At 37.7% G+C, this 23400-nt stretch overlaps 2 protein-coding genes across 6 annotated transcripts in view; one reads left to right on the forward strand and one right to left on the reverse strand.

Annotated features, from left to right (window-relative positions):
* Positions 1–5204, forward strand: part of Crbn (cereblon) — a 17785-nt gene extending 12581 nt beyond the window's left edge. For all 4 annotated transcript variants that reach the window (XM_055628423.1, XM_055628424.1, XM_055628425.1 and 1 more), the window contains 6 exons: positions 766–828; positions 1762–1846; positions 2191–2306; positions 2672–2736; positions 3387–3518; positions 4262–5204. In XM_055628423.1, coding sequence (XP_055484398.1) covers positions 766–828; positions 1762–1846; positions 2191–2306; positions 2672–2736; positions 3387–3518; positions 4262–4442 — 642 coding nt within the window. In that variant the 3' untranslated portion in view covers positions 4443–5204. The remainder of the gene's footprint in view (positions 1–765; positions 829–1761; positions 1847–2190; positions 2307–2671; positions 2737–3386; positions 3519–4261) is intronic.
* Positions 2609–20829, reverse strand: Trnt1 (tRNA nucleotidyl transferase 1). 2 transcript variants are annotated; one of them, XM_055628429.1, is made up of 9 exons: positions 20804–20829; positions 19981–20153; positions 16189–16382; positions 13646–13784; positions 9841–9967; positions 7253–7446; positions 6328–6581; positions 5932–6212; positions 2609–3584 (listed from the first exon to the last, which is right to left on the reverse strand). In XM_055628429.1, exons 2-8 carry the CDS (start codon positions 20126–20128, stop codon positions 5964–5966), a joined length of 1305 nt encoding a protein of 434 aa, XP_055484404.1. In that variant the 5' UTR covers positions 20129–20153; positions 20804–20829; the 3' UTR covers positions 2609–3584; positions 5932–5963. The 2 variants fall into 2 exon arrangements, with proteins under 2 accessions (XP_055484404.1, XP_055484403.1); XM_055628428.1 differs by lacking the exon at positions 20804–20829 and adding an exon at positions 20436–20795.
* Between the last annotated feature and the right edge of the window lie 2571 nt (positions 20830–23400).

Consider the following 23400-nt stretch of genomic DNA (forward strand, 5'->3'; position numbering starts at 1 on the left):
ATTACACATGTGTAATATCCCAAATACATAAAAATGATCAACACATTGAGTAAATAATGGTTAAATCCTAGCTACTTCCCACTACCAAATCTGTAACCTCCTATGCTTGGATTTACTTACTTTTAATATGGAGATACTTCTAGTAACTGTGTGGTACTCTAATAGAAGGTGAAATTTTTGCCATAGAATTTCATGGTAATTACTGGTCAGTCATCTGTTATTGGTAGCACATTTTTAAAAATCTGTAATTGGTAGTATGACAGTAACTACATGGTCTTAGAATTAAAGGACAGCTTACTGGAGAGGACTTAAGTCCTCTGCTCCGGCCCACTAGGCTAGACTCTTGAGCTAAGCATGAGTAGGAAAACATCCAGATCATTTTTAGGTAGCCTGAAATAAAATGTTTATGCCAAGCCTGATAGAGAGAGAGAGAGAAAGAGAGAGAGAGAGAGAGAGAAGAAGAAGAGAAAGAAAGAAAGAAAGAAAGAAAGAAAGAAAGAAAGAAAGAAAGAAAGAAAGAAAATAAACTTTTTGCATCTCTGTAAGAATGAGAATTCCAGATCCAGTATTTATTTAAAAGTTATAAAAGTATAATTGTCAAGTATTTCTATAATTACCTGCCATGAGACTGAATTCATTTCAGATAATCTATTATCCTTTTAAAAATAGGAAGTATTTTTATAAGACTAATCATTTTCAGATGTTACTATTTGTAGTGTTAGAATCTTTTACTTGAATTTTCATAGGTGACACTTTTTGTTTCAGAGAAAGTTTCACTGTGCAAATCTGACTTCATGGCCTCGCTGGCTATATTCATTATATGATGCGGTAAGTACTTTGCCTGAAACTTGTATGTTATTTCAGCACTAGGTATAAATTGGTAAAAATAGGCAGGTATTACTGGAATTGTCTTTTATTAGAATTTTTATAATCCTAATACTTACAACTTAACAAAATAGGATGACAAATTTTTGGTTACAGAAATTATGAAAGGTCATGTGGAAGTCACAATAAAAGGGTTCTTATACCACAATACTTATTTTCCAAGCAAGTGTATTCCTCTATGTATCTCTGCATCATTAGCTTATTAACTAACATGCATCTACACAAGTTGTCTGTTGAAAGAGTGCACTGTCACTGCTTACAGAAATCACTAAGACAATACTAGGATAACTTTTACAGAATCTTGATTTGGAACAAAAAGACTGCCTTCAAAGCCCAGATTCTATCAGTTACTCTGTAGTTTGGGGAAAATGGTGTAATAGTAGCTGTTGCACATAGTAAACATTAAACAAGTGTTGTAGTTCTTAGTGAATTCCTGCCAAGAAATCTAAAGAACTAGAAAAACTAAATGAGTAACTTGAGCACATATGATTTTCAAACCACTCAAGGAAAATGCTGTTAAACTCTGCCCTTCAGCAGCTTTTGAATCATCACAAACATAAAGACAGCACTCTTCTGTAAAGATTAGTTGTCAAGTGAGGTATAGACAGTAAATGTGTCCATGGCCATTTGCACTGAGCTAGAAAGGGGCTTGAGAAACTCAGAAGGGGCCAATTCAGGCTGCAGCCTAGCATCCAGAGGCATTTAGAATCATACTCCTTGGGATAGACAGCCTAAGGGCAAGAAGCCTAGTTCCTAGTCAAGGGAGTTAGATTCAACCAGTTCCACCTTTAAAATAACAAGCATTTCACCTGGTCTTGGGGTTACTACTTTTTTAAAGGGCTGAATCTTACTGTGGGTACTTTTATTTTATACCAGGAAACTTTAATGGATAGAATTAAGAAACAGCTACGTGAATGGGATGAAAATCTCAAAGATGATTCTCTTCCTGCAAATCCAATAGGTATGGCAAGTACTACAATTTCAGGCATGTTGTTGAAAAAATCCTTAATGTTAATCAGTTTTAACTAACTTTTGAATTCTGAAAAGGCAATTGCATTTCTTTTACTTTGAACATGTTTTTAAAAAATTAGTATTTTAAGCAGCAGCAGTCAATTTTTAGTTAAACTGAATAGCAGAAGTGGCTCTCATGTAGACACTTCTTGTTCTATAGAGCCTCTACAAGTGAAGCTGGCTCTGGGACTTAGCTTCAAGTATATGTGTGACTTAAGGGAAAATAACTGGGATGTAAGCATACATTAATGATTCCTAAGTTTAAAGCCTGCAAACCTGACCATGTCTTTTAAGACTTTTCTTACAGAGTAGCTGCTTGTCTTCCTATTGATGACGTATTGAGAATTCAGCTCCTTAAAATTGGTAGTGCTATTCAGCGGCTTCGCTGTGAGTTAGACATCATGAACAAAGTGAGTAAAGATGACATGTCTGCTGTGTAGACTGTGTAAGCTGCATTAGACAGTTGACAGTTGGGATCAAGGGCTACCTCTATTTTATAGTAATAGTCAGGTAATAGTGGGCACTTGTTTGGTGATCTGTAATTTAGACCATTCCAGATTTGGGGGATTAGGAATGTATAAACAGTAAAGTCATGTCAAACTTTGAAGAAGGTATATTCAATATGAAAATCTGAAGCATTTCAAATTATTTTGCAATCCTTAATCCAAATTTATCTGGTTAGAAAAATGTGATATACAACCCAAGACAATAGTACTCTAAAGAAGTTTATTCATCATCTGGGTAACATGCCTGTTTTTCCACTTAACATTTTTAGTGTACTTCCCTTTGCTGTAAACAATGTCAAGAAACAGAAATAACAACCAAGAATGAAATATTTAGGTAAGATTTTTATTACATTTTTAATCTACTTCTCTCAGTATATTCCAAATTCCCTTCAGAATTTTCTAGTTCCACTTTCCTTATTTCCTCCAATGCCTAAAAATATACTCAATAAGGAATATAAACAGGGAACTAATTCAGTTTCAGATAAGGCTTTTCTTCCAGGCTAGAAACATCTGCAATGTCTACACAGTACTTTCCTCCTCAATTTTTGTTTAAAATCTGAGATATTCTATCTTTTGACATAATGCAAGTGGTTCTAGCATTGTATTTCAACCAGGACCATTGTATTTGATCCTGCTACATAGACATGTTTCTGAATGAGTGCTAATGCTGTGACACAGCAGTTTAACACGTATAAATTTATTAGAATTATAAGCCAAGAAAGTAATGAAACAGGTAATGTGAAAAGATAAACATGACCTTTTCGATACGCTTAGTAAACACTGGTGTATTTCCCTTTGAATCATCAAAGAACATTTTCACCAACCTCCTGAATACAGTTAGTTTATATTTTACACAAAGGCTGTGGAGTACCTAAAATTCAAAGATTAAAAAGCATAATGTATATGTCCCAAAGAAAGAAAATTACTGGGATTACTATTTTTCCTTTTGATTGTCTTATTCTCCATATTTCTTCTTTGTTGTAGTTTATCCTTATATGGTCCAATGGCAGCATATGTGAATCCTCATGGATATGTACATGAGACACTGACTGTGTATAAAGCTTCCAATCTGAATCTGATAGGCCGGCCTTCTACAGTACACAGCTGGTTTCCTGGGTAATATGGCTGTTTACCTCTTTTTGTTGACTCTTCATTTAGTCCTAAATGAAGCTTCTCGAAATACTGCAAAACAAACAGGATAGAAAGAGTTTAACTAATCTTAGTTTCATCAATAGGTTGAAATGAATTTGGGGGCGTGACATGACTCACTGCATTCAGGAAAAAGTTGAAATATTTGTCAGCTCGTTGTAAAACTTTATGATCCACAGTAACTATTTACAACTCTTGATTGATATGTGGACCAAAAGGCCTTAAAGCAGGAACATAATGGGACACAGGAACCAATAAATTCTGCTTTTTCCAGCTTGCTTTATTGTGGGCCACCCTTTACACTGGAAGTGACAGAGGAATTAGTGAGTTTACTTGCTATCTTTCATTTTAAAAAATCCTCTGACATCATTCTTGAGGTCAGTGAAACTAGTATTATTAATATGCTAATGTAAGCATTACAAACAGTATCCTTCATAAGAGGAAAATATCAACTTGAGGGAAAAAGTGCCTTTTTTTTTTGACAGGTTCATGCTCTCCTTCCTCTTCTTCACCCATATCCCAGATTGCTGTTCTCTTAACAAAAATGTAGTAGAAGGCAATGACATTAAAGCTGAAGCAGATCAGCAATATAATACCTGCAGTATAGTAGCAAATTATGACAAGGTGTTTTTGTAAACTTACAAGGTTTCAGAAATATTGCATGACAAGCCTAAACCAAAGGTAAAAAATGTCTTTATTTCATTTTATAGGTATGCATGGACCATTGCCCAGTGTAAAATTTGTGCAAGCCATATTGGATGGAAATTTACAGCCACCAAAAAAGACATGTCACCTCAAAAATTTTGGGGCCTAACTCGTTCTGCTCTGTTACCCACAATTCCAGAGACTGAAGATGAAATAAGCCCAGATAAAGTAATACTTTGTTTGTAAGTGCACCTGTCAGGGTAGCTTCCTAAAGATGGTTTCTCAAGTCAGATCTGCGCCGGACAGCACTGCCTCTCATGTATGTGTACAGTGGGTCACAGCATCTGACTGCCAATTTCAAAGCAGCTTGTGAAAAAACAGTACAAAACACAGGCTGGATTCAGAAGCATCTGGTTCTAGTAGCTGGGTGCCATTAATTATCCTGTTGGATATATGCCATTGATAGGATAAGAAAGTACCTTTGAAGTTCTGGGAATAGCTATGAACAGGAGAGGATGGATAGAGGCACCACTGCTCTAATGATGAATGTTCCAGAAGCTGGGTTGGCAAAGCATAGGAGAGAGGCAAGGCAGTGTATATTTTTTTTTTAAAGGACTTCATTCCTTTCAGTTTTCTTTAGCTTGTCTGAGATGCTGATTTGTAAACTTTGGAAATATTAAAGAGTAAAATAAGCAGTTTGAGCAGAAAAAAAAATAGCATTTTGTGTATGTGCACTATTTATTTGTTGACCCTGTCGTATTAGAACCCTTTAAATAGTAGCATATGTCCATTTTACATTTCATTTGCAAATGTAAGCAAACAGTATATATTTCTGGGATTATACCCTTTAGGAAATAAAGCTAAAGCAACTGAAGGCCATCTTCAAATAAAACTGACCAAAAATAATATCTATATCCAAAGCTACACTATCTAGTTGAATTATGTTTAAGCAATCAAGTAAAACATTTAAAGTATATTAAGCATATAATAAAATGTAACTCAAGAATAGGCTAGTCCTCAATGTCATTTTTTTACAGCTCTACTCTGTTTCATTCATGCCGCAGTCAGGAAGTGAGGGAATTCTGCTTTTACTTCTGCAGCGTATCTCACCATCCACTTACTCTTTAAAGGAATCTTGCACATTGTATACTTCCTGCATATTCATGCAGGTGGAATGACAGCAGCAGGAACTCAATAGTATAAAATCCAGCTATACTGACTGGATGAAATGGATTTTGAGCCTCCTCTTCTTTGTAACATGATCCTATTCAAACTCCTCTTATTTGGGCTTTAATCAAAAGCTGTTGTTTGCTTACACAAATACTATGAGTGTCTATGCAGAAAGGAGAGTTAATTATAAAATGTTAAAATCTAAGAAGCCACATCCGTCTAATTAGTAAAATAAATAGTTGACTATCCGTGGCACCTAGAAATCTCAACATCAGCCCTTCAATTATTCCTATAACTTTCTAAGCAATTTTAAAATTCAGGAAATAGCTTAGACAACAAACTGGGTTATTTTAGCACATAATGTTTTCCTTCAACAATTACCACGTTTTAAGATCAATGGCCAGTCTAAGCAAGTAACAGCTATGACTTTTTCTCACCTGGCACTGTTCCAATAGAGTTGGAAAATTCAGAGGAGGTAGACTTGAACTTAGTTTTTCAGTACTTCTGAGTTTATTCTTGCTATTTAAGATATTTAAGAAACAGAAGGAAAGAAAACCAGACTTACCAAGACTTTCCACTGTTCATACGGAGCTCATTTTAGGGCTTCTTTATGTAACTTAGAAGTTCATCTTTTTCCATTTGGTAACCACTTTTCTTCCACTGCTCACGCAACTGCTGTAACAGGGCTCCAATTTCTTTCCCTGAAGAAATGCCAATTTTCCTGATGTCATGTCCACTCACAGGGAATGGCGGGACAGACCACTGCTGCATCTCCTTGAGAAGACCATGCTCTCCTTGGTACTTGAGCAGCTCACACACACGGGCAGGGGCATCCGGTTCCCTAGACTAAGTGACACAGTTCTATCACATATTGACACAAATACTTACGTAAAATCTACAGTTTGAAAGTCACTTCTCCAATTACTTAAGAACTATTTTCTGAACAAGCCTACATACTTACGTCTATAACAAAGTCTTGATATGGTTTCAATGGTTCTGAACTATCTGTTGCTTTAATCAAGTCTTTCCTGTTTTTAACTATAAATAAACCCAAGTTTTTCTCTTCTTTTGAAATTTTCAATCTCAAATCCAGTTTTGTGACATCATCTTGGGTTTTGAATAAAGAGGCCAAAAGAGTCATCGGTTTTGGTGAAAAGCCTTCAACATTTTTACTGACTTTGTTAAATTCTTCTAAATTTGAATTAGCAGGTAAACCTGTATAGACCCAAAGAAAAGAAAAAAGTCATTTTTTTTTAATTACAAAACCTCACTCATCTCTTAAACTATGCCGTTTTTACGAATGTATAGTGTTCAGATTTCTCCACTGCTTATTATCAGCCCATCTGTCACTCTCTTTAACTCCTAGGGAAAACTTATCATGTTCTTGCTTCCCAGAAGGTTCAGGAGCTGTGGTCACATCAGGTGCACATCAGATGCCTTCTTAGTCACACTCCTGTCTGTACCCATTCCCTAACCAGTAATTTCTTGTTCTTGTAAATCAGAGCCAAAGTTCCTGACTGGAATATATTGGCTATAATTACTGACTTATTTTCTATATAGTAAGAATCCTTGTGAAAGCACTTATTGTACATTAACTCGCGGCTTCCTCTTATTTTCTATGAGCTAACTGCTGTTATTTTAACCCTTTCTGATGATAAACCAACCCAACCTGCAAAGCCAGTAAGTGGCACAGCTTCATCAAATTTAAGTGTTCTCTCTGAACTATTCTTTACCCATAAATAAACTCTCCTAATCCTTGATCCCAAAGTTTATCTTAGAATTTCATCTCCCCAATTTAAATTCCTTAGCTACATAACACGGAACATTTTACCTCATGTACTTTACACTAGCTATTTTGTTGTTAGAAATTCATACACTGTTCTCACCTATGTGAGGAGCCACATCAAGGTCATAGATTAGATGCATCAAATGGTTTACATGGTTACCACTAAGAATTTTCTTCAGCTCTACCCAAATCCTTTCTCCTGATATCCCAGCCAAGCCTTTGGCATTTTCTGCAATTGCTTCTAGAATCTCATGGTCATGGTCACCAGGTTTGTCAACAATTCTACCATAAAACCTGTAAGACAAAAAAACAAAACAAAACAAACAAACAAAAAAACCCTGTAAGACATTTTTTTACATTTATTATTAAAAGAAAAAACAGCAACTACCCTCAGTTTTGTTACCTCTATACAGGCATGTATCACCACAAAAAATGTTTTCCATTTTTAATAGGCTAACTCAAACACATCTAGGTGATGGATCAACAAAAAATAGACAGTGCTACTGGTCTGTTATTAACAGACTGTTTGCATATGCTCAAGTGTAAAAAACTTGGATGTACTGACAAAATATATTGTGCAACACAGTATTCTGAGTGGTCCCAACTAGTGAACAATGTTGTATACTACCAGGTAGAATTATTTTTTTAAGGTTAAAATTTGGATTAAAAAAAAAAAAAATCCTTGTTAAGAAACTATTGAGATACAACCTACAGAATATTTGTAAATGATACATCTGATGAGGCATTGCTTAAATTATAGAAGGAACTCAAAAACAACTGGCTGATCAAAGATAACAAGTGCTAAAGAAGTCATACAGAAACTCACTTGCAAAGGTAGGCAGAAATAAACTAGTACAAGCAATGGGAAGTGGGGAGACTCGTCTGAAGACTGAACAGATATCCACTTTAGATTTTTTATGTCCAAAGGAAGTAAAGTCAGTTATCTGGAGGTGATCCTGCCTCTATTTTGTTCACAGTGGCTCACTTTTAAAAATAAACATCCAAGAAGTTAAATGGACTGCTGATCGATCAACTGACAGAAAATGGAGCACACTGAAAATATGGTGCAGTAGCCTTAAACTCAGAGTATAGCTAAGGCTGGCATTGAACTCACGACCTTCCTGCCTTAGGTTCCCTTAGTGTTAGGATTATAGGCATTTTAGGCATATGACACCACTTCAATAAAGTTAGAAATAACAGTCTTAAATAGTCCAGACACAAAAATATGTGCTTCATATCACATGTAATCAAAAATGGGTGAGCTCAAAAGTTGAGGACATGTAATATAGGATAAACATAAAATCTATACACCTAAAGAAGCTAAGCAAGGAGGAGGACCCTGGGTACGATGCTCAATCCTCATTCAGAAAGGCAAATGGGATAGATATCCAAGGAACAAGACAGGAGCCTACCACAGAGGGCCTCTGAAAGACTGTACCCAGCAGGGTATCAAAGCACATGCTGAGACTCATAGCCAAACTTTGGGCAGAGTGCAGGGAATCTTATGAAAGAAGGGGGCGATAGAGAGACGTGGAAGGGACTAGAGCTCCACAAGGAGAGCAACAGAACCAAAAAATTTGGGCACACTGGTCTTTTGTAAGACTGATACTCCCAACCAAGGACCTTCATGGCGATAACCTAGAATCCCTGCACAGATGTAGCGCATGGCAGCTCAGACTCCAAGTTGGTTCCCTAGTAATGGAAACAGGGCTGTCTCTGACATGACCTCAGTGGCTGGCTCTTTGATCACCTCCCCCTGAGGGAGAAGCAGCCTTACCAGGCCACAGAGGAAGACTATGCAGCCTGTCCTGATGAGACCTGAAAGGCTAGGGTCAGATGGAAGGGGAGGAAGACCTCCCCCATCAGTGGACTGGGGAAGGGGCAAGAGAGGAGAAGAGGGAGGGAGGGCAGGATCGGGAGGGGATGAGGGAGGGGGCTACAGCTGAGATACAAAGTGAATAAATTGTAATAAATTAAAAAATTAACTTTAAAAAAAGTTGAGGACTAAGATATGTTAGATGACTTAACTGTGGGCACTCAGTTATAAGTCAACACATAAAATGACATTGTCATCACTGCTGCATACTATTGTGACTACAGACAACCAACATATTCAGATATGCTTACATTACAATGTATCAAAACATTACATATACATGTATAGCTTGTATTATGTATCAATTTAAAATTTAATCTACAAAAATTCAAATCACTGCTATCCACAAAACTGTCCATGTATTTCACACTTAACCAGTTTCCCCAACTTTTAAGTATATTTATCCTCCAATTGTTTTAACATGCATTTAATAGCATTTTCCTTTTGCGTGTCATTTTGTGGTAAGACACCAGATATGTCCCAGAGCATCTCAGACTTAAGGTCATGAGGACAGATGCTTTAAATCACTCCTCACTAATCAGAGCACCTAATCAGGCATGTGGTAAGGACACAATCCCCAGGATCAATGACGGAAAAGCACTAATAATTTAAAGCTTTTATACAGAGCATAGCACAAAGAATACTTTGTGTATAGTTCAGAATAAAAGTCAAAGGGTGCTACCTCATCACTGAAGTACTTGGGGTCTCTAGTTTGTATTCCTGCTGATGTCACACTACACAAAAAGGGATTGTGCTTAAGGGGTGACATTAAAAACTGAAATTTCCTATTGTTAAAACTTACAAATTCTTACCTGAAATATCTTAAAATTCGAAGATAATCTTCTTGAATTCTCTGTTCAGCATGTCCAACAAATCGAACTTTTTTATTTTTTAAATCTTCATAACCATTAAAGTAATCAAACAGGGTACCATCAAAACCTATTCATAAGAAAAAGAGGGAAGAAAAATAATTAGAGCAAGGATTTAATGGGGAAAAACCATCTGCAAACTACCACAAACAGTAAAAAAAAAAATCAACAAGGGTATCATTTTAAAATATAAACATAGTAACGATATTCACATGTATCACTAGTAAACGAATAAAAGGCCACTTATACAAATGAAAAACAGAACCTTCAAAAATAAGCAAAATTAATTTACCATACTTTTATACAGCAGGAGGGAGAGGAAGACAACAGATAGGCCAATTTTTATATTAATACAGAATATAAACAGCAATAGACATTCTTGTAAACATAAAATGTAATATTCCTAAAATAAGAATAGCAGAACAGACCCTGTCTCAAAAGAATAGGTGGAAAGTAATACGGAACAGTCAATACCTTTTTCCAGCCTCTGTGCACACATCTGCACACATTCGGACACAAGAAAAAGAATCTTCAAAGAAAAACACTGCCGCACGAATATTTGTTCCCATTGTGAACCCCGAGATTGTGACCTGTAATATCCTGTTTCCTGTTTGATGTGGCTCAGCCCTAACTCACACTTTTAATCCCAGCTTTCTGTTTACTGTAAACAAGCCCTTGTGGTGTGGCTCAGCCCTAGCACAGACCTTTAATCCAAGAGCTAAATAAAGTCAAACCTGAGTGGAGCAAGAGACCAGCTGACAGGAATTAAACAGAAAGGAAGGTCTTTGATTAGAAGGGTATTTAAGACACAGTGGAGAAGAAAGGGCTTTTAGGTTTTGGCTTTTTCCTTCTTGGATATGAACTGAGTAGAAGCAGTTTTTTCCTTCTGGGCTAAGAGCCAAGTGGGAAGGTCAGCTGGGTGCTTTCTCTGCCTCTCTGAGCCAGTAGGCTTTCACCCATGCATCTGGTTCCTGAGTCTTTGTTGGTAAAATCAAATGATTGGGATTTTACTGCTTTAAAAACAACAAAACACAGTAGTAAACATAGTAGATAAAAACATCTAACCCATCTATGAACTGCTGGATCATGTGACATAGGGCAACAACAGGCTATCCAAGATGAGTCTTGATGAGGATCCAATATTGATAATGTAGCAGAAGCCAGAGGCCTCAAACCAGACCAGTGACTCATTGCAATGAACATTTTTTAAGTAAAGCTGATTGGGCAAATGGTATACTGTGTGACACACCCTGACACCAGAGCATCCATGGCGAGATTTTTTCTTTGTTTTCTCTGGGGGGAAGGGAAGTTGCAAGGGTAGGGGGTGCGCACAGAGGAGTGCGATTGGAATGCATGATGTGAAATTCACAAAGAATCAATAAAAAGTTTAAAAAAAGCTTTTGAAAATACAAATAGGCTTACTGGCAAAAAACAACAACAACAAACAAGCAAAAACAACCACACACACACACAATTACAGCCTTAAATAAACACCTGACACTGAGAAGATGGCATAAACACATACTCAAAATATAAAAACAAAACGACCATATAAATAAAAACAGGTTAAAAAATAAAATCCAGAAATCTTAATAACATTTCAACCTTAGTCACAACACAAATTTTTGAAAAGCTTTTCAGATTTCTCTCAGACTGGGTAATACTTTCTGGTAACAACAGCAGTGATAAAGCAGGCACTCAATCACCACTCCCTCACACTCAATCACACACAGCTGTAGTGTAACAAAACCTACTCTGATGGTTCTGTCATTAAAAGGGGGAGGGAGGTTTGTCAAACTACTCCTAATAGTTTATAAACCTTGGTATTACAGTGACCCATTCATCTTGGTTAGTCTGGGATTTTTCTTCTTCTTTTTTTTTTTTTTTTTTGGTTTTCGAGACAGTTTCTCTTATAGTCCTGGCAGTGAGGCACCAATCGCACCTTCCAGGAAAATCTCAAACCCAAATAGCTACCTACTTATCCCAAGAACTCAAAGGAGAAAGGAAACATTGAAAGCATTCATTCAATTAGCAAATCATGTTGGCTACTGGCCTTGTGAGATGTTTCACTCTGCACCTTTGGAAATAAGAGAAACTGCTATCACCTTTGGGAAATGACTGTCAATTTAGCTGTTTCATATTAAATGCTGTTTGATTATTCTAAAATCAGGAACACTGGCAAGCTCGAAGTTAAGGCTCTAAGTGTTTCCAAGCTGTTGTGGATCTATTCACAGGCCAAATACTATACCAAATGAATCTGTATGACAATTTCTAAAAGTACCATATGAAAACAAAGCAAAAGCAAATAAGACTACATAGTATATCTGTCTTACGATCCTTGTTCTAATGCAAGATTGACAAGATGGCTAACTCTCTTCCCAACTACCATGTACAGGCCCCTCATTTTCATCTCCAGTGAAAGAGAAACCTAAAGCAAAGTAACAAGCCATTTACATCCATGCTATGAATATGCTTGAACCAGTAAGATGCGAAAGAAGCCTGAACAGAAAACTGCCTAATGTGAGGACTGTTATCATTGTTTTGCTCTAATCACTATTTTTATTAAAAAAAGAAAAGGAAAAAGAAAAAAAGACTAAAGATGGTAAGCGCATGGCCTCTAGAGCCAGTATGCCTCAGCCCTCAGCTAGAATCCTAGTTGTATAATTTACAAGGTACACATTAGACATGCTGCCATGAGTTACTGAGCAGATCAAACTTCCTCAGTGTGCTTATAACCATGCTGGCACATGATAAAGCTCAGAACACTGCAAAACAGCACCAAGAGTAGCGTTTTATGTGAAATACTACTTTAAAGACTCAGGTTTTCAATTTCGTAAAGTATACTAAAAACATTCCCACTGGACAAGACTATTAAACCAGTTGGAGTAATTTAAATTTGGATTATATAAAAAGAAACACTTGTATCTTTATATATATATAAATATATATATATAAATATATATATTTATATATATATAAAATCATTCATTATCTGGCTCCCTTGTCATAAACTACCTAGGCTTTGGAAGCTCCCACTATCACTAGCCAGGCTGAACTACAGCACTTACCATTGTGCAGTTTCATGTAGCCATCTGGCCTAAACTTAATTTCTCAGCCCCTGAAGCAATAATCAAAACCAAAGAGATTGTATGAAATTTAAAGTGTAAAAACTGATATAGCAGAGATGTCCCAAAAAGCTATGCCAACTCACCTCAGGTCCTGCATGTTTCTCCTCACTTTTCGTATCACAGAAGATTAAGCTGGTATGTGTTTCATTACCTATGGCAACTCAATTGCTGACTCCTAGGATTGGATGCTAACAAATACTGAGGTTGTATGTCAGCAGTTACGAAGATTTGATAGTTACTTGCCATTCTATAGCAAGATGCCAGAAGAGGAATGAGTGGACACACATGTATGAAACAGTGCAGAGAGAAAGCCTGACACGTGATACACATTTTCTTGCACTGTTTAGGTACAGTAAGTCAACAGACTAAATGGACAAAAATGTGTCAGGCACTATTGTTAAACACTGACATTTATGTCCTTAATCTTCACTACAGTAGTACAAAAAACTGATGAAAACATTTCAATTTATAGTTAATGATGCTGGCTCTAGCCAACAGGCTCTGATAAGTTAGTGCAACGGAAAAGTTGGATAACATTTCCAACAGTGCCAGTTTAACCCAGAAAGGAAGCACTCTAACAGACTGAATTATGATGCTGTCTTGTCCTCTCAAGAGATTACCTAGAAACATAGAATTTATGGTGAGATCTCTCCGTTCAGCATCTTTCTGCCAGTCAGTTGTGAATTCTACCTCTGCATGTCTTCCATCAGTGCTGACGTCAATCCGGAGTGTAGTAACTTCAAAGTTTTCTTCATGAAGCTGCAATGAAACGTAAGTTTTTGTTGTTATTGTTTGTGTGCCACAGCCAAACACAACTTGCACAAGGATGCTGTCTCCTTTCACTATTGGGGCTCTGGGGACTAAATTCAAATTGTCAGGTTTGCCAGCAGGCGCCTTTACCTGGTGAGCCACTACACTGGCCCCATAAACTCTTTTTTTTCTTTTTAATTAGTTTTGGTTTCACCAAATATTTAAAAAACTTATCTTTAAGGCAGCGTGCTGTAATACCTGCCAATTACGATGTCTTTTTGAAAATTCCATTATTATATACATATAACTTTATACAGAAACATATAATTCAAAAAAAATACTAAGAATTGTTTCTTTCAAGTTTCCACTGTGATAAGATCAGTTTCCCACACAAACATCCAGCTCTGAGAAGTGGGAATGGGGTGGTAGGAAAGAGCTCTCAGTGCACTAGACTCCGGTTATTCCTTTTCAAAGCAAGTTATTCTCTAAAGAGTGCCAAAGTCTAATTTCTGCAACATATACCACTGAGCAGCATACTGAGAAACAACAGCTGAAAGTACTGTGTATCCTGCAAAGAGATCACTTCCAGCTTCGAAAGCTGATAACAACACGATATGAGCTGAACACTGAGAATGATCTGGATCTAGAATGAGGGAAGAAGCACATTTTAAATGCAAGCTCATCTGCTCGTGACCAATGGTGCACTGACAAATGATATATTAGCGGTAGTCAAGCACAGAGATATTTCCAACCAAACAAGACTTCTGGACCTCCTCATCAGGACCTGCATTCCTCACACTTCCACATACTTTCCAGATACAAAGCTGAGTCTATATTCTCATTATAAAGTAAGGCTCTTGAAATACAACTATATATAAAGAAAAAAGAGAAGGACTTAAAAGTAGGAAAACTATGAAAAATTATTACAAACAAGTATACTTTCCCTCCCTGTACAAAACCAGGGTAGACCAAAAATTACCAAAACTTGAGGTACCAGAAATGGTAGAAATAGTAGAAATGAAACATCACAACTGATAACAGGATTAAATGGAAATCAATAAAACTTGTCTTTTTCCCATTTGATTTTCAAAATAAAACACAACTCAGCTTATCCCTTGGCACAACTCTGGGGAATTTTGATCTCTAATGAAAAGTCCTAACAGCATGGGGAGCATTAACTCACACTTTTCATGAGACTAACAACAACAGGTCACTTTGCTGAAGATATGGAGCATGGGTACACAACCTTCTGACATCATGACATGACACTGTCATCTGCAAATGAGCTGCTTCATTCACTAATTATCCGTGGACACGCTTTTCCAAGAGCCTGCCTGGTCAGGCCTGGTTAAATGCATCAGCCAAATATAATAAGAGCCATAGAATATGCACATTTAAGAAAGGAATTAACAGAAAATGCACAAAAGAAACATTTTGTTAAAACAATTATAACTGATAGCCTATGGAAGATGAACATTTTGAATCTGACACAAGAACAGAACACTGTAAAAGAAATAGTCCTGTGCCACATAAGGACACTTAACAATGGACCTCAGTGTATATTACAAACATTATAGTCTTTGTGGCAAAAGTGTAACACATGCAAAAATATATATGTACATAGTTTACTAAGAATAAACTTTAGTGAATGTCACTTTATTTAACAAAGGTATGTTCTAAGAAACTTATTAGTACGTAATTTCATTAACATCTGTTTTAAAACTTTTTACAATAACTTTGGAAACATAACATACAACTTGAAAAATAGTTTCTGTCCTGTTGTAAACCATACCACTCTCTCTTAAAAACTGTTTTGTTAACAAGATACAGATCAGTCTAATTCTGCAGGGGAAGAAAGGAGTATTGAGACCACCAATATCATCATCATTGTTCAGCCCCACATCTTGGCCTACTAGAAAGTTTTCATGGAGTTACAGATGGAGCTGGTCTCTCCCACAATAATAGTATCTGGTGAAGTATGTCCAAAAAAGCCTGCCTAAATCTGGTTAAAATATATTTCCAGAACTCAACTGTAAACAACTGTCATAAATGCAAATTCTGAACCTGAATTAACCAAAAACTACAGTATCAATATCCTGGAAAATAAAGGGGAATTATAGGAGCTTGCTGTGGAGAAAGGGGTGGCAAGGAAGCTGTGTCACAGGAATGAAGACCATCTGCAAACCTACAAATTAAAAATGAAATGTACAGCAGACGACTTACTTGGTTTTATATCAGAAATTGTAAAAGTATAGAGTATCAACCTTACATAGTAAGTAGCTCCAACAGAAGAGTATGGAAGATTCCAGAGGGTAGGAAGCATTTTACTGAGATTTTTTTTTTTTTAAGTTGGATAAATATGTCAGCTTTAAATAAGTACAGAAATGCACAGCCAGTAAGCAATTTCACTCACCCTGGCAGTGATAGTCCCATGCTTCTCTCCTTTGTTGTTTATCATGCGAATGCCAGCTGCCTGGAACATCTCCTTCATCTGAGTAGGCGTGGCAGTGGTGGCAAAATCCACATCTTGAGGCTTCACCCCATTTAGTAAATCTCTCACTGCTCCTCCTGCTATTCTTAATTCATGATTCTCTTTGGCAAATAATTCTGAGGGGAAAAAAAGGTTTTAATTTTGGTGTTTTGCTGTTGTTTTTTTTACACACAATGTGATTAAACATTAGGACTCACATAAGCACAAGATCTTATTATCTATCACATATAGTAGATATGATATCACTGAATAGTAGATATTATAGTATCACAGATAGTAGATATCACTGAACTGAGTAGTTTTGCATGAGAATGAAAACAAGTCCTGAACATCTGAAATGGTTCTCCTATAGTAGACTGCCCCTAAGAACTGTAGAAGCAGAGAACTTTGAAAATTTCTTTCTGATCCAGAAGATAGTTCAGAATTCCAAGATGCCTTAGAATCAGCACTAAAAATATAAATTATTATCAACAGGAAAGCAAGCAAGAAACCATTCTGCTTGCTTCTCTGTGGTGGATGTGTATACTTTAGAATGGAACTGTTCTAATTCTCCTAGGACAAATATAGAGGGAGTATGCTTATGTGGAAAACCTATGATAAATATTACAGCCAAGAACCCTTAATAAACAAAACTGCATATATTGATTGAAATCAGTTTGCATCTCTGCTATATACAGTATGAACACTACCCAAAGCAAGCCTTGTAAAGTTCATGAATGATTACCCTAGCTTTCTAGTCATTTTTAGTCTGTGTTCTCACCATCTAGCTACAAATTAAGGTAGCTTAGCAAGCAACTAGCTTCTCTCAATCCAAAAGTTAAGAATGCCATCAGATAGCAACTCAGTCGTATAGAACAGCTCCCCTCATTTCATTGTACCTTCCTGCCTAATATATGCACCAATGTATTTTAACCTTGCCTTAATTTATGACTTTCTCTGTTCTGTAAAACTTTATGAAATTGCTTCCAAGTTGGAATATGGACTGTGTGGTAACCTAAGTCAGTCTTCCTGAGCTATGTACATGCACATGGCTCCCCTTAGGATGACAGCTGTAGATTTTAAGTCAAATAACTGAAGATAAGTCTACTTCCTGAAAACATCCAATCCTCTGCAGATGCCATGTCCAAAATTCTCTCCAAAATCAACTAACCCAAGTCCCAATATTGTAAAAAAGCTAGTCCCAAAGTCCTCTTGTTGCTGGGCCACAGGGATCTCCTTAGGCAGCATTCTTCCTTTACTGCAAGAAGCAGCTTTGCATGTTCTTGGAGATTGTGCATCAGCTAAACCTATCCCTAAATTTAGTCATCAACTTCTGTTGTCTCATACTCTTCTTCCACCTACTCTTTTCAAACTGTTCAGCTCCACTCTGTAGATTTGCTAAAATAGCTTGTCTAAACAAATAATGATGTCTTAAGCAAACATGGGCTCTTGTACAAGATACCACTTCTATATAAGCCCTCCCCAAAAACCATTCACGTGCCCTTAATTCCCAATCAAGTCTCCCAACCAATACCCAAGTGAAGAGTCTTTAAAATATAAAAATCATGTCCACAACTTTCATAGACTAATGGAGAGGTCCATGTACCATACAAAAGTTGTCCAAACTGGGACCTATATCCTTCAACACCTAGACCAGTGCTCTAGTCTCTGCTTATTCTGACACAAGGCTATCGAGTGCCCTGTTATCTCCTTGCTCCAGTGCCAAGGCACTGGGGCCTTAAATTTAGCCTCTACAGCACCAGGGTAAATTATACTAGGCAATTCCTCCTACTAGATTTGCAATATAATGTCCAAATTCTCTAGCACAATAAATAAAAGCTCCATATCCAACTTCTGTCTCAGCTCTCTCTAATCCTTGACTCACACTTTACCTACAGGAAAATCTCCCTACGGTTCGCTTCCAGCTGTTTGCATTGAATACTTCACTCCAAGTTTCCCACCTTGTTCAATTCATCTCACTGAGCAGTGGTCAAATTTCTTGTCCAGCAACATCAACTAGGAAAGACACTACTTACAGATAGCAGTGAAATAGGCTTTAGGCTTTAAGAGTGTATCTACTGCGAAGATGACCATGTTCCACCCCTAGTAATTGATGGGTTATTGTAAAAAAAAAAAAAAAAATAGGAAGTAAAGAGAGTAGGAAGGTGGGGGAAGAAACAAAAGTATTTAGGGTGATATGAGCAAATGGTATGAAATTTTCAAAGAATAAAAATTGTTTTAAAAAAGATATTAAAAAAACAATAATATTTAACATCTTAATTATTGTTTCTAATGGTGGGGACGATAAAGAATGGGAAAACTAGTGGCTTAGAGAGGATCTGAAAAAAAGAATAGGCTCATTCAGCCCAAACTGGAGCTGTTGGATCTGCAGTGTTCAAGAAAAAACTGCCAGCCACTTGCGGTTACTGAGCATATGAAATGTGCGACTGAATAAGACATGGTGTATGTTAGATATATGCTACATGCACAATTGTAAATTTCATACTCATATGATAGTCTATTAGTAGACGTTTAAATATGATGCCTGGTTAACTATTTAAAAGAAACTATTAATTTCTTTTTAGTTTTTTATTGGACAGCGAATTTCTAGCTTTTTTCACTCTGATTACATCATAGTGAAAACAGTATCATAAACTTGCATTTAAACCCTCTACTTCACTAAAAAACTTAAAAAGAAAGTTTTTCTCAGTAGGTACCTAAAATACTACCATCTCATTTCAAGAGTACAACAGTAGCCTTGGGGAGAGCATAATAAGTTTAAAGATATGTTTCCCCCCAAAACTGATCATCAGAATTGATCTGTGGAGTGAAAGCAAAAACAAACATATGTCTATCCTTCTGAGAGCCAGTGGACTGTAGGGCAGATTCCCAGCATTTATGTTTTAAGAGCCTGTGAGATGTGTGAGTGTGTAAAAGTCATTGTCACCAAGCCTGGTATCTTGTGTTACATCCTGGAGCAAACACAGTGGAGACTACTAACTCCCACAAGTAGTCTACTGACCTCAACACAAAACATGCACGCTACTCACCCCAGTAATCAAAAGGCACCTCAAGTGAATGTAAGTCTCTGAAGTGATTTACACACTCACACAATGCAGTGTATTTATGGAAGCCATTCTTGACAAAGCTACAGGCTTTAAATTGCAGCTGTGGGCTGCTTCAACATCATTTGCTCACATAAAGATCAATACTAACCAAACTGTGACAACAGCAATTTTCTGCCTGCCTCCCAGACAAGCCTTCTAGTTGCACATAGAGAAAAAAAATGAAATAATTTCTATTTCCTTCTGTTCTCCCAGAAAGCAATTATAAAAGGAAGAAAGCATGGCTTCACTGCATACAAAGCAGGTGACATCAGACTAGCAATTTAAAATCTGACTCCTTCAGTTAGTCATAAGGGAAACAAACAAGGCACTTTACTTCCTAAGCATGTGTTTCCTCTTCCATTCAGGAGAACACAGACCTAAAGGAGCTGGGTCTCATCACACAATCTATGGTAAATGGGACTTCTTGGGGGATATAGAAAAGCTGTGGTCCATATTGCAGTCAGCTTCCCACTTCTGGTGCCCCGACCTAAGCTTTTCAATTCATCCCAGGTGGGTCTTTCTTTCATTAGCTCCACAAAAATCTCTCCACGTTAAACGAAAGCTGTCTGCCTTTTACTTCTCTGTGGTGGACAATTCCAAAGACCAGAAGGCAACCTTAACCCCTCACCTGTCAGGCTCTTCAATCCTTCTGTGAAAAGTGACTGGAATTCTGGAGACTGCAACTTCATTGTAAATAGGTATCGCCTTAGAAGGCACAATCTACTCCAACTACAGCTCAGGACCTGCCTGTGCCAAGGATTCAGGAGCCTCTGCATCTGGAGACAGTCATCAGCCACACATCTACAAGGCAAACACACAGGTGCGCTAATTAAATTTCAAAATGAGGGCCAACAAATGCTGTCGGACAGCTCAACTAGCAAACTCATCTCTCCGAATTAGAACTTGGAAGCCGTTTAGGGAACACTAAACCCCTCCGATGGCAGCTACCTGGTTCTGTACTACATTTATTATATCGGAAGCAGGAGGAGGGAAGAAAAAAAAAAAAAGAGTCGCAGAAAATGAAATATTTGACCGGCGGGAACAGGAGACCTCTAGAACATGTTAGTTACACGCGCGCATCACCTTCGTCTGCCTCAAGGTTACGGCCTCCAAAGGTGGAACTTCGCGGAGCTGCCTCGGCAGTCCCCGCCATCTGCTCGACCCCCGAGAGGCGGCAGCTCTTAAAGATCTCCAAGGGAAGTATCGCGCCGCGAGGCCTGCTACCCTCCAGCAGGCCAAGCGTCGGACACGCCTGCTTGGACTGCCGGGGTGCCCGCCCTGAGGTACGGCCGCCGCCCACGACTCAGTGACAAGAGACCCGGCGTCACCGAGACTGGGGAGCGGCCTCCACCTCCCGCCATCTCCCCAGCGCGCGTTCGGACCCACGCGGCACAGGGGAGGCGAAAATGTCCCTCAGGAAGGCGCCACTGCAATGGCGAGGACCCGCTTACCGCCCGCCGCCCGGGCCGCACGCACACTTCCGGGTCGCGGCGCAGTGACGTCTGCACGCACTGAAGAACCGCGGCGAGTGGTCCCGCCCACTTCCTCCGGTGGGGGCGGGGGCGGGGGCGGGGCAGTAGGTTTTTTCCAAGCAGCGCCAGTTCCCCCTGCGCCTGCGCACGGAACAGCCAGCGTTCCGGGTCATTTAGATTTAGAAAGTTGGCAGCGTGCGCGTCTAGTTGCTTGAGACCGGCTTCTCTCGCTTTATCCAAGCATTTACCGGTTTAGCGTGACCGTTGCTGCCTAATCTGGAGGCTTCATCGAGCAACGGGAAGATCGTGGATTTGAGTCAGTCCTTTGCAGAGTGGAGGAGACTGGCTGAATGGGAAAACAGACACGTGGCTTAAAATTCCTTAATCTTCCTAAAAGTTTTTCTTGAAAAACGTGTACGCCATAGTGTTTTTGTGTTTCCTATCACCCGGCCGCTTATCTTCAGGGAACATGGCTATCTAATTTTTGAAACAACAGACTGCCTGTCCCACTCGTGATTCAGAGACACAGTGATGACCGAGTCTGGAGCCTGCAGGGAACAAAACTCAGATCCCACGGTTTTATTCCTGCACACTAAACAGATAGTAGAATAAACTCTATAAAAATATATAAATGCACTGAGGTAGGATAAAATGTTTAACGTGACAAACTTAATCTCCAAGTTAATAACCAACAAGTAACAAAAGTAAAATTTAAATATTAGTAAACTAAATCCCACAGCATACCCAGAGGATATATCCCTGTAAATTTGTTCATTCCTAATACGAGGAATGCAAGTTGGAGTTAATGTTCAGAGGCCAGTTGAGGGAACTCACCATCCCAACAGACTCTAGAAGGGCCACAGAGTTATCCCAGAGACACAAAGAGTTTGTTTTTATATACATTCATTCAGAAAATTAAAGCTAAAAAGGACTTTCTTAGAGTAAAAGGCACCTGAATAAAAATCTACAGCTCACATCAGATTGAGTGGAATTTGGTTCATGTCTCGCTTAATATTTGGAATGTAGCATTTATTCAGTATAATCAATTATTTCCAACATGTGACTAATTCATCATCATCAGTAAGAGAAAGAAAAAGAATTTTAAGTGCAACAATATAGAAGAAACCAAAACTGGCTCTTCATATGACATGGAGAAATCAGTTCTGTGAGTATACAGGAGACCTTAAAAATTCCATTAGGAAACTTTTGCAACTGGTAAATACTTGCAGCAAAATGGTAGCATATGAAATTAACATTAAAAATCTTTCCCTATATACTGGTAATGATCACGGAGAAGAAATGAAAACAATACCATTCAAAATGGCCTCTAAAAATACCTAGAATAAACCTAGACTAGGAAGAGAATTACTGGCTTAATGAGAACTTTAAAACACTTGAGAGAGAGAGATAGAAGACACTAGAAGATGGAAAGCTCTCTGCGCTCATGGGTTGGTAGAATGAACCTTATGAAATGGCCATTTTTACCAAAAACAATGGACATATTTAATGCAACCCCATCAATATGCCAACATCATTCTTCACAGATGTGGGCAAAACAAACTTAAACTGCATTTGAAAACACAAAAGACCCTAGATAGCCAGGCAAACCTCAACAAAAGGAGTAATGCTGGAGGTACCGCTACGCCTGACTTCAAGTTATACTACAGAGACAGGAATAGGAACAGAATGAGGCAAGCTCAAAAATAGACATGTATGTTAAATTTCAACCCTGGGACAAAAGATTGAGGTGCCTATTTAACATATGGGGTATTGGTTGAGAGACAATAAAGAAACTACTAACCACAAGGAATATGTTTAGAAAGCCTCAGGATACAAGATAATTACATAAAAATTCTGGTGTTACATTCTATCAGCAAAACATACACAATGAAAGCATCCATGGTTTATTTTATATAACTAAAATATGTAAGAATAAACATATATTTACATAAATCTGTATAGATATACAATATCGTTAAATTGCTGGGAAAATGAAAATCATACTGAGTCACTATTAAAACATGACATGATGTTTAAAACTGAAAAACTATTATGTGCTGATAAGGATGTGAAGTGGGCAGAATTCTCATACATTGTTAAAAGAAACAAACTGGTGTGCTACTTTGGAAAAAAGTTTTGTTAATACTGTAACAGAACTTATGACCCAATAGGTGTACCTCAAAATTCTAAGATGTAAAAAAAAAAGTTTATACGTAACAGGATTTTTGAATGGTTATAGTTTTATATATAATATCCCAAACTGGAAGTATCCCAATTTTCCTTCAACATATAAATAAATGTGCAAGCTTCAGTAATGAAACCCTACTTGGCAATGAAGAAGAGCATTCTACTAATACACACAGCAACACATTTTGCTCTTAAGTGAAGACAGCCAGATTCATGAGGCTACATATGATTTTGTTCATATGGCATGTAAAAACAAGAAGGCTAGAGACAGGAACAAATCCGTTGTTAGCCAGGGCTGAATATAGAAACAGAGTTCATTACAAAGAAACAGGAAAAAGTTAGAGAGAGAGAAAGAAAAGCACTGTTCTAAAGATTGACACAGCTTGTGA

This window comes from Psammomys obesus, unplaced genomic scaffold (genome assembly GCF_907164565.1).
Source record: "Psammomys obesus unplaced genomic scaffold, mPsaObe1.curated_primary_1811, whole genome shotgun sequence".
Taxonomy (NCBI): domain Eukaryota; kingdom Metazoa; phylum Chordata; class Mammalia; order Rodentia; family Muridae; genus Psammomys; species Psammomys obesus.